Raw genomic sequence first — 13,088 nt, forward strand, 5'->3', positions numbered from 1 at the left:
TGAGCCACTTCTGTTCTGAGCCCTCCAAACGCTCCATCACAGAGAACTGCACTAACAGAAGGACCTTAATTTGATATGTACATATGAAAAAAAAAAAAAAAATTGTGCACTGAAACAAGATATCATGAAAAAAACAACGTTGGGAAAGCCATATCTTAAAAGGGTCCGACAGTGCTCAATGCCGGATTAGTCAGGATAAGTCAGGGCCAATACGGTCACCGGACACCAAGAGGTTTATATGGAACTCTTGATGCTCCTGACAATTATTATGTCGTTGTGGTTTAAAAGGTCAGTAGGCTCACAATCTACAGGGGAAACCATTGATGCCAGTTGATATGGATTTTGGTCTTGCAAGAAAAAAGGCCATAATTGCCCTGCTGGAGCAAGGGTAAGTCTCATCCAAGAATGATGTTTGTGTTGACACATGTATTATCAAAGAACTTTAGTCGATTTTATAAGGTCAGTAGGCTCACAATTATTAAGAAACATGGTGCTTTGGCATCTAGTTCTATCTACAGTAGATGAATTCTGGAAGCAAAACGAATCCTGCAAGAAATTAAACAAAGCTTATAGGTAAACAAAATCCATAAATTATGCTTTTAATATTATGACCGTGTGGTTGTTTGAATTATTTGACATGCTTATTCACTTATATATATATATTTGTAGGGAAATGGCGGAATTGAAGAAATAAGGAGAGGGAATAGGAGGTTTAAATCCAAAACTTTTAAATTCTGGAGTCTCAGAATCAACCTTTAGACCAAGACTTTCTTGCCATTATTTGACATTCTCTTAATCTTTGTTAACGGGAAACTTAGGCAAGGGTTAATTGATGACACATGTCGACCTAAAGAAAAAGGAGTTGCACAATTCAACATGAAAAAAAAATCAAGGATGAACTTTAATTTTTCAAATACATTTCTTTCAATAATATTTATCCTTAATAATAATATTGATGTTCTTTAGAACAATAAACGCTGAAAAATATGGAAGACTTGGAGAAGCACGCGCACATAATGATAAAAATTGCAGCATGATAGGTGTCGAGCCTGTGCAATAATAAAAACCTACTCAACAAAAATATAAATTTTGTATATAGCGGTGAGTAGGGTCGAATCCACATGGACTGGGGATAATTTGTTTTTTCGAGAGTACAGAGTAAGGGGGATTTTTATAAATTTGGGGATAATTAAACAACTCAAACAATAATAAATAAACAACCAGTTGATAAAACAATTCATGAAAGTAAGCAAAAATTAAATCGATGGTAGACAAGCTCTAGCCAAAGATACAACCTCTCAAACACGGTCTATTCATCCGATCATTGATGCAAAGATGGTTCGCTCAATTTATTAACAGGTCAGTTATAATCGTCAACAAACTCCGACGACCAACTTTTTCTTAGTTTATTAATAACCAAGGTACGACTGTTGATCATCCCCAACCAGAAAATAACCCTAGGTACGATCGTAGGGTTTAATTTTTCAATTGCATTAAGAATTAGAAAAGTCTAATCCTAATCAATAATACACTAAGAGGGTTATTTAAATTAGATTGCACATTCCCATAATGTGTGTAAATGTTAGTTACCACTAATATTAATCGACTAAATAATTACTTATTTAGTTGATTAATTTGACAATAGATTATTAGGTCACTTTGAATATCGGGCCTTTGACATTCAGTTAAAGAAATAATCTCGAGAAATTAAAATAGAGAATGCACAAATATTAATAAATTGAAGGAATAAGTTGAGATTAGTTCGATCTCACCGATTTTCTGGACTGCGTCGTTCAATTGATTTTTGACTAGATTAGAAATTTAGCCACGTCTCGTAGAGAAATTTCCACGCAAATAAGTTGAATTCATCGACATCAATCTTTTCCCCCGAAATGATGTGATATTTGTTCGAATCAAAAAGTAAGGGAACGAAGACGACTTGTTTCTGTCTTGGGACTTGGGGCCAACCAGCCAGCTCCAACGAAAACCTAAGTGACTAGTTTATATACTAGTCAATTTCCTAACCGAACAAGTAAAAAAAAAAAAAAAAGGCAACCACCGATATTGCCTTGCTTCTTGTTCTTGTTTCCTAATACTAGTAAACTACTAGTCAACAAAAGGGAAAGAATTGGTTCAGCATAACTTGGAATCAGATTTGTCAATTTTTTTGGAAGCTTTCCACGTGCACACAATCTCGAGAATCTGTACTTAACGGCATGACTTCAAGAAAGTCGCCCTTTATAGCATTTTTCTGCTCCACCTCCTGTAATTAGGTCTAAGGGTATGTTTGTTTGGACTGAAAATATTTTCCCGAAAAAGTTTTCCAGAATTTCTGGTGTTTGGAAGCAAAAGAGGTTGGAAAATGATTTCAGCTGGAAAATGTTTTCATGCCGCCGGGTGGAAAATGACTTCCACAACAACTTTCCTGAAGTTAATTTCCGATAACCAGATAACCCGCCCCCAGTGCAAGAGAATCACCAGCAGCAGAATCATATTAGTCACAATATCAGTGGGTATTCCACTGGAATTCTTAACAACTTTGGTTGCACATAATTTGCCGAGCAATTTGAATTGATAAATAAAAAGTATCTGCACTCAACCTGCAAACTAAAGTATTGCTGTAGAAGTACTGAATTATGACATCAAACCTCGTGCTATAACACATAACGACCTATCTGCTCTTCTCCCTTGAACCCATGAAAGATCAGACAACAAGAATAAAATCAACAGCTCTAGTCAGATTTGCATTCATCTCAAAAATATCCCAGACATTTTGCTTTCTCCTTTCTACTAATTAGAAGTAACTTAAGGCAAGTAAACAACGTTGCAAGAATATCAAACTGTCCTACACTATTCTAATTCAATTGCTAATATGTTTTATGTGATAATCAAGTCTAATGTGAAAGATTGCATTTGTGTCAGGTGGTGGTGGTGGGATTTGACAATTTAGTTCTTTTAGGATTACAAGTGTCTTTTTTTTCTATGAATGATCGAAAGAACCACTTTAATTTAAGTAATGAATATTAATTAAATTTTGAGACAAAAGAATTCATTTTCTTTCAAATATCAAAATATCCAATATTTTTAGTTTGATCTAGATCTATCCTAATTCCACCCTGTATTCGAGTTGGGAAATTTAAGAATTCATGGTGTAATATGAATAAATATTTTATAAAAATGATAATATGATTATAGTGGATAGAAACTAAAATTAACTTGTAATGAAACGAATGTTTTGAGAGTAGAAAAATATTTGCAATATATCAACAAACATATCAGAAAATATTTTCATTGACAAATCAAACACCGGAAAATTATGAAAAAAGGAATTCGGAAAATATTTTCACTTAATAACCAAACACTGGAAAATTATGGGGAAGGAAGTGATTTTCCAAGAAAATGATTTTGATAGAAAATATTTTCCTAGGGAAAATATTTTCAGTCCAACCAAACGGACCCTAAATATCAAATATAAGTAGAATCCGGCAATTAAAACAACATTTGGCAATGACAAAGGGGAAATTAACCATAAATTTAATAAACAAATTACATCCTATCACAGCAAGTCATTTAAAAAAGGGAAAAAATTAATGTTGCAATAATAACAAATAATGAATATCCTCATTCGTAATATGCTTTTTATTTTAAGTTTTTTTTTTTATAAACATCTGAGCAAAACACCATTTGTAATATTTCATAATTTTTGATCCTCTATACATCTTTGCAATTGCATCTTCAGGTTTAAAATTTTGGCAATTCTTAGCATTGGTTTTTTAATTGACCATCTATAAATTATCTATTGATTTAATTCTATCCAATTAATTACATGGTTTTAGTAAATTAATAAAAGAGTCTGTTGAAATCTGTTTAGTGAAAGGGCTTATTAGCTGAACTTTTTTTTTTTTTTTTTTATCTCTGCATCAAGAAACTGGTTGAACTGAGTTTCCTCGAGATCTGTTTTACATCCAAATTCATAAAACGAATGCAATAGAATGAAACTTAAAAATTACGGAAGATACTAGAAAAGGTCCATGCAAAGAAGCAAAATCCAATTTGGATGGTGATTCAGAAAAGTCCAAAATCAAGGCGATTTGTCCTTCATGTCGTTATCGTATTTCTTGCCAAAATTCAAATTGATGACTTGTTCTTTTACAAGTTTATATATACCAGGGTTATATACTTATTGCAACTTCCAAATTTCCCAAGTCTTCAAGCTCTAAAATGGAAGAAACTGGTGGGGTAAAGCTCTTAGGATTCTGGGTAAGCCCATTTGCTCAAAGGGTGAAGTGGGCACTGAAGCTAAAAGGCATTCAGTATGAATACACAGAAGAAGATATATACAACAAGAGCCCTTTGGTGTCGAAGTTGAATCCTGTTTACGGAAAGGTTCCTGTTCTTGTTCACAATGGAAAACCAATTTCAGAATCCATAATCATTCTAGAATACATTGATGAGGTGTGGAAACAGGCTCCCCTGTTGCCTCAAGATCCTTACGAAAGAGCCCAAGCACGCTTTTGGGCAAAATTTGCCGAAGAGAAGGTATTGACTGCTTATTTATTACCGGCTACTTGATCCTTCTTGTGGCCTAAAATTGTGCTGTAGCATTAAAATCTGATCACCCTTTACTTTGGTTTCAAGCCTAATTTCATGGCTGTTCTTTGATTGATGTCCAGGTTAGACAATCCGTGTGGGAAGCCGTGTGTTCTAGTGGTGAAGAAAAGCAGAAGGCAGTGAAATCAGCAGTGGAGGCGTTTGAAGAGTTTGAGAAGGAGCTAAAACGAAGAGGGACAAAGTTCTTTGGAGGGGAAACGATTGGTTTTGTGGATATCGTAGCTGGCTGTATTTCTTATCAGCTGGCCGTGCATGAGGAAGTTGGATCCATCAAGATTCTTGACTCATCAAAGTTCCCAGCCATTTCTGAGTGGATCAAGAATTTTCTCAATCATCCACTGATTAATGAAGGCTTACCACAGAAAGATCAGATGTTTGCTTATTTCTCCAAACGTAGCAAAGAAATAGCTTCTCGGAAAATGTCTCACAAGACTGCTTAGAAAAAGTTGAATCATTGGAATAAGACAATGTCCTATAACATGTATGTGTTGGAACACATTACCCTACTACTAGATTAATGATGCGACGTCATATTATATTTTGCCTATTATTGTATTTTAATCTGTATTTCATTGTTTTGTGTCTGCCTTGTTTGGATTGCTGTTTTCCGCCGGAAAATTGCGTCGTTTTTCATGATCACATTTCCCTATTACCTTTTTTCCTCACATACATCAAATCGCTACAGTAATTTTTTTATAAAAAATGACGGAAAATGCAATCTAAACACAATTGTGCAAATATATCGGTGAAAACTAGTATTGAACTCACAATTAGTAGTTATTTTCTTTTTTTTTTTGTGCAAAATATATTGGTGGGTAGTGCCAGAATACACTAATAGTTTAATTGGCATACGCCTTCTTATTAACTAATATTAGAACATAACAATCAACTTTTTTTTTTAAAAAAAAAAAGTTCAACAATAATTACGCAAATAATTATTCAACAATCAACTTCAACAATAATTATTCAAATATTAGATAACGTGCACAAATACACCAACAAGGCTCTAAAAAAAATTTCTGTACCTTGCACGGGTTAGCAACTAGTTTTAGTTTTTAAGGAAAATACCTGAAATGAAAATGCAAGGTGAAATGGAGCCCCCGAGAACTATTGAACCGGGTCAGAACGGTATATAACGGATTCTTTTGTTTTTTCCATAGATAGAAGAAACACACATACAATTAAATTAGAACGCTCAGAAAGTCATCGCCAAATCGAGTCAGAGACTAATTTAAGAGGGACCCACAAACCAACACCATCCAGCCAATTGGTGACAGGAGGTAGATTCTTTTGTAAAATCCGGGTAAATATAAGTAGTAGTATAGTATATACTGGGAATGGGTCCCGACCCAGACCCTACTTATTTCCAGCCCTAGAACGAAGAAGATATTTAAGGAAACAGCGTCGTTTAGCAGATACCAAAATTATAACACTCTTTTGCAGAAACAGCGTCGTTTCGGAGCTCTCCCTGAGATCTCGTCTACTCTCTCCCTCTGTCTCTGTCTCTCTGGTCATCTTCCTCTTTCAGTTTTCAGGTCACTCGATAATATATATTCTTTCATATTTACTATTCATTTTTTCTATTCTCTCTTTTTTTCCCTCTAAATTTAATTTTTTTTTCCATAAACAAAATTATCTGGCTTCTTTCGGTTTCCAGTTTTGGCCTTCGCCGCCGCTCCCCAATTCGCCGGCACCGGAAGCTCCACGCCACCGGTTTGTATTCCCCTCCTGTATATTTCTTGTTTATACGTTTGTGTTTGCATTTTGATAATTTGTCACATTTTCTTTTTCATTTTCTTTTTCTTTTTTTGCTCATTGAAAAAGAAAGATTTTTTTTTTTTGGCTAAGAATTTTTTCTTAAGATTGAGATTATCATGCAGTTGGTGTTTAACGTTAGAATTGTCGAAAATTAGGCTTAGTTTGAGAAAAATGTGATTTTGGGATTAATAATTAGAGGTATTGAATTTGGAAATTGAGGAAAATTATCTGACAGAATTTGAGGGCTTTGATAGCTCAGTGGAGGAATATCATTAATTTTACGTTGGAAATTGAAGAAATTTAGATTTTTGTTCTGTTTGGAAGTGTTTAAGTTGAAGACTCACGTTTTCAGAAGTGACATGATTATCATGAGGAGGGCGGCATGAGAAGCTGTATTTTCTCAGGTGGGACTGAAATTATAAATTTTGACTTGTTGGTTAACAAATTTGGAATTTTTAAGGTAGAGGAAGATTATTGTTCCATTTGATTGTGTCACATGGGTGCCAATACAATGCAGGTTTATAGACCTAATTTTAGATGGATTGGCTAGCTAATTATGTATAGAAAGTTAAAGTATCAGGTGGTGCATGATTAGGGCATGTTAAGAAGGAATTTGATACGTGGCTTGTAGAGATGTGGTTTAGACGTGGCTATGACTGGATGTAGATGCATTTATGTTACATGATATGGAAGATGGATGTGCTGCCAAATTTAGAAATAGAGATATGAAGGGCTAGGGCATTGAAATTTTTTAGAGGCAGAGAGTTTTGAAGTTTTAATAGACACATTACACATATAAGGTTATAGTAATAAGTTGATTTAGTGGGTCGTTATTGGTGTATGGCGGATAATTGACGTGTGGGTTGTTTTGCATGTTGGCCAGCAACTTTTAGGTTTGTTGTGCTTGTAGATTGATGAGTGTGATGTATTTGCACATAATCTTGTTTTAGTGTGCTGAAGTCAATACTTTTGCTATCTTGTGTATGAGTATGAATTGGTTGGTATGTCAAGTGTACAAAAATCATGTAATGTTCTTGGTCATTATTACGAGAAGTTGCGCTTGACTGTTGAATTCAATCACTCTATATGTCAACTATGGCAAGACAGCTGGACTGACTTTGAAGTTCTGTCAAACCATAAGTGTGGGTAAACGTCTTGACACGTGGTGGGATGTCAAAGATATTTTCTGTAACTGAGACATTTTGTACTTGCAGACAGAAATTTCAGAAGGCTTACAAATTGGAAAGAATTTATGTTTTTCAGTGTCCAAATATTTCTACGCTTGTAAAATGTTTTGATTGATGGATATGCATTTGGTGGCTTCTGAAGGAAGTCGGGCTATGACATGGATTGATAACTTTTTTTCTTCTTTCTGGATCTTGGAAGTTGAAAGGAATTTTATCCGAGGTTCCTTATCATGTTGGGTTTAGTTTCTGAAGAATTCTAAAGTATTCCAACCTTGAAATTTCATAAATGAATGCATTCATGATTTTCTTCGTTAGCAAAGCATTTGTACTTTTTTTTCTTAGCAAAGCATCAATTTGTTGTCAACAATTTCAATTATTCTGATCCTCTTTGGCTTGTTTGTATCGGAATAGATGTAACTGGAAGCAGAAATGGATATGCATTCAAGCAACCCTGGTCCAATTGATGATTCTGTCCTTTATGATCAAGATAAGCATGTCTCAGCTGCTGTTTGGGAGGGGCAGGTGACACTGTATATGAATAGTTGTCCATCTTTGATTTCTTCTTTTGTCGAAATATATCTGCAGATTCTAATTTTAATATCAAACAGGAACGAGGTGCACTTAGGTGCCATGAACATACCTCAAAGCTGGATCGCTGGGTTCTTACTGATAAGCAAATTGAATTGGTAAAGAAGGCTGGATTTGGTTTCTTGAGATTGATACCTGCTATTAGTTTGGATAACCCACTTATCTCTGCGTTGGTTGAGAGATGGAGAAGAGAAACAAACACATTCCATTTCACTGTAGGAGAGATGACAGTGACTCTGGAAGATGTCGCATATTTGCTGGGGCTACCAATTGATGGTGAACCAGTTATAGGTGTTACATATACCACATGTGATGCAGTATGTGTCAAATATTTAGGAAAAGGACCAGGTTCTGGGTACACGAGTGGTGGAATGGTGAAACTTAGCTGGTTGAAAGAGAGCTTCTCTCATTGTCCCGAGGATGCTTCAGATGAAGATGTTGAGTGTTACACCCGTGCCTATCTTCTTTATCTTGTTGGTAGCACAATATTTTCAACAACCACCGGTAACAAAGTCCCTGTGATGTACCTTCCGTTGTTTGAAGACTTTGAAGAAGCAGGGAAATATGCATGGGGTGCAGCAGCATTATCTTTTTTGTATAGAGCGCTTGGTAATGCCTCATTGAAATCTCAGAGCACAATTAGTGGTTGCTTAACTCTGCTACAGGTCAGTTGAAGCTGACTAGCTCTCTTTCTTTTCTTGGCTTTTGGTACCTAGATATTAGGAAATTCAAGCCTTAGAGAGCAAGCATTGCTGTATTTCTATTAGTTATTTGATGTGGTATGTTGCTTTTCAAAAGATTTAGTTGACAGATTTACCTGTATCTGGAAATCACCTGTTGCAGTGCTGGAGCTACTATCATCTTAATGTTGGTAGACCTCGACTTAAGCATGATCCAATCCATGAATGTTTTCCATTTGTGCTCCGTTGGAAAGGTAAACAAAGTGGTCCAACATCAAATCGTGATGTAGCCTTCTACCGTAAAGCATTGGACTCCCTCAAGGCATCTGACGTAAGTTTGTTATGTGATGCATGTTATTTAATGTTAGAGATCCTTGTCTATTTTCTTGTTATGTGATGCTTGTTGTTTAATGTCACAGATCCTTGTCTATTTTCTTGTTTTGTGACGTAAGTTTGTTATGTGATGCATGTTGTTTAATGTTACAGACCCTTGTCTATTTTCTTGTTAATTAGTGTAACAAGTAATTTGTTCATGTACAGGTAAATTGGTCTCCTTATACAAATATCGGTCATACTGTTATACCAGTAAATATTATAAATAGTCTCATTCTTGGGAGATCAAAGACAATGTTGATATGCTTTGACAAAGCAGAGAGACACCTTCCAGACCGTTGCCTGAGGCAGTTTGACATGACTCAAACAATCCCAGAAGATGTACAAAAGTGGGAGAGGAAGAGCCGTGGAGTAGATGGCGGGGTAGACCTCTCTTTGAAAATGGAATCAGAGCTCAATGAATGGTCATATCGCCGTCTCCATATTGTTGAGGCTGAAGAAGATGTCGAGGAAAGTGAATACATGCACTGGTACTTGAGAATAACACGCAAGTTGGTTGGTAGGCCCATACCGATCTCATCGGAGTTTCAGAGAATGGTAAGCCTTGTAATTTTCTTATAATGCATGCAATATTAATAAAAACATCACTTACTGTCACTGGCAATTCAATTCTGTTAGTTCAGGTTTTTTTGTCCACTTTTTTTTCTTTTAATTAGAGCTGTGTACGATGCTGACATGCATATATGTGGTAATACTATGTATGCATTGATTCTTTGTGCATCTTCTGATTTATTCTTTATCTGCTGATGCGGACTATAGAATGCAGCACTGAGGGACATTGCCCATGTGGCAGATACTCTTTCCACGCATGGGATGGATGACCAACAGATACAGGCAGTGTCAAGAATCAGGTATGTTGCACATGAGTGCTTGAGGGACCAGTTTGGGGTTTCATTGGTGGTGGCCTCCGTGCCAAATGAAGTAGGGAAAAGGACAAGAGGGAAGGAGAAGGTAAGGAGGAAGGGCATGGGAAAACGGAGAAAAAAAGAAGACACAGATCATCATAGTTTGTACCGCTTGAATCCCATGGCCAGTCAACTAGTTTCATATCCTGCAGAAAATGAGCTTGATCATGCGCTGCAGTGTCTTCCTCCAAGTGAGACAGAGAATGTACGGGCATCTCTTATGGTTCACAAAGTTGATGAAGTAGAGGTTTGTGATGATTCTAATGAGGTTGATGATTTGCACTTCCGCCATACAGCTGAAGAAGATGATGATGATCAACCTTCACAGGGAGCAAGTGAAAGTGCTGCAGAGTTGCCTTGTACAGCTACTGAGGTTGTTCAACAACCCTCTCTGGAAAGCACTGAGGATGTTGCTCGGCAAGTGGAGGCACATTAATCTGTGTGTCTTTTAGTGTTGACTACAAGAGGTTTATTCTTTTGAATTTTATCTACCGTCTTACTTGTGGACTCTATAACCTCTTTTCTTCGTGGGTTAATGACTCTATCAATTACATTGTCATTTTTGCAGGCATTCTAGGATGATCATCTGCCATGATGAATTGCTCTTTCGTGGAGCCTCGAAATCTTTTAAGCCTCCAAATATCTTGTTATGTCAGGCTGTCTCTGATTAGTTAGGTAGACCGTAATAGTTTCTTCTGTTTACCTGTAGCCTTTCTGGTTGTAATTTAACACAGAAAGGAATGTGATTGTAATTCATTTTGACTTGTCATGTTTTATATTTAAATGATTAGGTATATTCTTAGTGATTAAGGAATTTTGGTAGCTATTTCTGGCCTTTAATTCATCGATCCCCAGAAGTGGTTCGATGGCATTGCTAAATTATCATAAACTGCTGTGATAAACGATGTGATCGCTTTCGTTGCTTACTGATTGCTCCTTTCACCTCTTCAAGTCGATAATATAATTTATACATGGCTTACGAAGCAAGAATCTGTTCATCACTGGGTTCAATGACACGGCTAATAACTCGATAGCCAATCATCTTAGCCTTTTTGGATCAACCTGGTTTCCTGAATGCCTAATGTGCCATTGCGTAATTAGTCTTAAATGAATCTCCAAGCCAATATGGACATAGCTCCATGGTCCTGATCCTCGAAATTCTCTTTAGCTTTTTGGCTTGAAATTTTCTTGTGAAGTGTTGTGGTTTTAGTAGCAATTTTCGTGTTAATGCTGATTTAGAGTTCAAATGCCATTTGATATACAACATTATGGATATGAAAGTTTACTGTCTTTGTATGTGAAATGGTGCTGGAAGTGAAGTTCAGAAACAAAAAGGATACCAGAATATGCCGAAACAGGGGTCCACAAAATGAGACCTTATCAAAAATCAGCCAATCAACTTCAAATCTTTGTTCCGCTCAGGGATCTGCTGTCCAAACAAGCACTATCCATTTTGGAGTTCTTTTTCGTTCTCCACAGAAGACTTTAAAAGAAAATGTCAATTCATCTGGATTCAAACATAATTAACAGGTGATTCGAAATTATGGCCAATTCATTGTTAACCCAAGCAGCACCAGCAACTACAGCAATACCAATTTCAACGAGATCAAAGCAGAGTAATGCTACTCAGTCGCCTTTGAGTTTCCCTAGAGTTTCTGCATTTCATCGTGGTTCTGATCAAGCTCCAGGCCCCAACCTTCTCTACCGCAGGTTTGCTTAACAATGCAGTTTGGTTCTGTTTCTTGTATGTTGTGTGGCTTTGCCTAGACTGTTATGAAAGCCAAATGATCCTTCACTGCCAAAAGAAAATCCATTATAAAGTTCTTCTGTCCAAAATTAAAGATTCATATCCAGTAAAAATACAGGTCTTGGTGATTGTAGTTTAGATAGCTAACGCAATTCTTTAAAAGAAGAAAATAGAAGTAAAACCTAAGCACGAATTTCTCTAGGGAAATGAAATAACTTGACATGTTGGAAATGCCAAACTTTTAAACATTGTCAAATGGAGTTCAACCACTAAATGATTTTTCCAATTCTCAGTGGCACTTGGGCTTTGCCTTCGCTGGTTTGAGCAAAATTTGCTATCTTATCTACACGAAAATGATAGATTGACTCAGTTACAATGCCTAACAATAGTTAATCTATGTGTATAAGTTTCCAAGAATGCTTTACTTTCATCACTTCTCTGTAAAAAAAAAAAGACACAGGAACAGAAAAGAAGTACTATCAGTTTAGGGATATGGACATCTTCTTGAATCATGGGGGTTTTTCCTGTCATGCAGAAGTCTTGCATTTGGTTTGGTTGGTGCAGTGCTAGGCTTGAACTCGGCTGAAAAAAGTGCAGGTGCTGCTGCTAGAAGACCACCACCACCTCCTCCGGAGGAGAAAAAGGACCCCAATGTGAGCGGCCTAACGGCCAAAGTTCTAGCAAGTAAGAGGAGGAAGGAAGCCATGAAAGAAAATGTGGCCAAGCTGAGAAAGCAAGGGAAGCCTATTATTACTGAACCATCTGAATAGCTTTGTTTTCTTTTTTTTTTCTTTTTCTTTTTGGCATTTGAGCAATAGTTTCTTGGTATAGATTTCAATCTTTCCTGTCCAATTTCAAGAATTGTCTTTTACAAAAGAACGAAAACTATTATCCAAAATGTCATGAATTAGAGAATGAATCCACTTTTACTCACTTTTGGAGAGATAACAGTCAAGCCAAAATCCATAACTAAATTATCCAATCGGGCTAAAAGCTTGGTAAGTACCCCCTCCTCCACCTTGTAACCAAAACCTGGAAATTCAACGAAAAACATACTAATACACTATACATAATGAGCGAGAATAATCTTTGACTGCAAATGAGTTGTTGCACATTCTGAGAGTGAAAAATTATAATCAAGCGATTTCGTTCTGAAGGTCAGGGGCAGCCAGACTCCTATGAATGAGGTCATATCCACAAGTTCATTATAATAGGAGAT

General features: G+C 36.3%; 3 protein-coding genes across 4 annotated transcripts; all 3 read left to right on the plus strand.

Annotated features, from left to right (window-relative positions):
* The first annotated feature begins 4,178 nt into the window (after positions 1–4,178).
* On the plus strand, positions 4,179–5,158 carry LOC113737162 (probable glutathione S-transferase). The gene is made up of 2 exons (XM_027264422.2): positions 4,179–4,539; positions 4,674–5,158. Exons 1-2 carry the CDS (start codon positions 4,222–4,224, stop codon positions 5,049–5,051), a joined length of 696 nt encoding a protein of 231 aa, XP_027120223.1. The 5' UTR covers positions 4,179–4,221; the 3' UTR covers positions 5,052–5,158.
* Positions 5,159–6,010: 852 nt separating this feature from the next.
* LOC113736920 (protein MAIN-LIKE 2-like) lies at positions 6,011–10,948 on the plus strand. Of its 2 annotated transcripts, XM_027264133.2 has the most exons (8): positions 6,011–6,146; positions 6,269–6,324; positions 7,968–8,078; positions 8,165–8,809; positions 8,988–9,155; positions 9,365–9,754; positions 9,977–10,589; positions 10,691–10,948. In XM_027264133.2, exons 3-7 carry the CDS (start codon positions 7,986–7,988, stop codon positions 10,556–10,558), a joined length of 1,878 nt encoding a protein of 625 aa, XP_027119934.1. In that variant the 5' UTR covers positions 6,011–6,146; positions 6,269–6,324; positions 7,968–7,985; the 3' UTR covers positions 10,559–10,589; positions 10,691–10,948. The 2 variants fall into 2 exon arrangements, with proteins under 2 accessions (XP_027119934.1, XP_027119933.1); XM_027264132.2 differs by lacking the exon at positions 6,011–6,146 and having other exon boundaries at positions 6,150–6,324.
* A 606-nt stretch (positions 10,949–11,554) lies between these two features.
* LOC113737076 (uncharacterized) lies at positions 11,555–12,802 on the plus strand. Its single transcript, XM_027264326.2, has 2 exons — positions 11,555–11,832; positions 12,405–12,802. Exons 1-2 carry the CDS (start codon positions 11,666–11,668, stop codon positions 12,637–12,639), a joined length of 402 nt encoding a protein of 133 aa, XP_027120127.1. The 5' UTR covers positions 11,555–11,665; the 3' UTR covers positions 12,640–12,802.
* Positions 12,803–13,088: the final 286 nt, after the last annotated feature.

The sequence above is a fragment of the Coffea arabica genome, chromosome 3e (assembly GCF_036785885.1).
Source record: "Coffea arabica cultivar ET-39 chromosome 3e, Coffea Arabica ET-39 HiFi, whole genome shotgun sequence".
Classification (NCBI taxonomy): domain Eukaryota; kingdom Viridiplantae; phylum Streptophyta; class Magnoliopsida; order Gentianales; family Rubiaceae; genus Coffea; species Coffea arabica.

Excerpts from the sequence above, each read along its gene's own strand:
- LOC113737162 (XM_027264422.2), top strand. The coding sequence starts at position 4,222 with ATGGAAGAAACTGGTGGGGTAAAGCTCTTAGGATTCTGGGTAAGCCCA. Across the intron at positions 4,540-4,673 it reads CAAAATTTGCCGAAGAGAAG|GTTAGACAATCCGTGTGGGA; the intron begins GTATTGACTGCT and ends ATTGATGTCCAG.
- LOC113736920 (XM_027264133.2), top strand. The coding sequence starts at position 7,986 with ATGGATATGCATTCAAGCAACCCTGGTCCAATTGATGATTCTGTCCTT. Across the intron at positions 8,079-8,164 it reads CTGCTGTTTGGGAGGGGCAG|GAACGAGGTGCACTTAGGTG; the intron begins GTGACACTGTAT and ends AATATCAAACAG. Across the intron at positions 8,810-8,987 it reads GTTGCTTAACTCTGCTACAG|TGCTGGAGCTACTATCATCT; the intron begins GTCAGTTGAAGC and ends CACCTGTTGCAG.
- LOC113737076 (XM_027264326.2), top strand. The coding sequence starts at position 11,666 with ATGGCCAATTCATTGTTAACCCAAGCAGCACCAGCAACTACAGCAATA. Across the intron at positions 11,833-12,404 it reads CCCAACCTTCTCTACCGCAG|AAGTCTTGCATTTGGTTTGG; the intron begins GTTTGCTTAACA and ends CCTGTCATGCAG.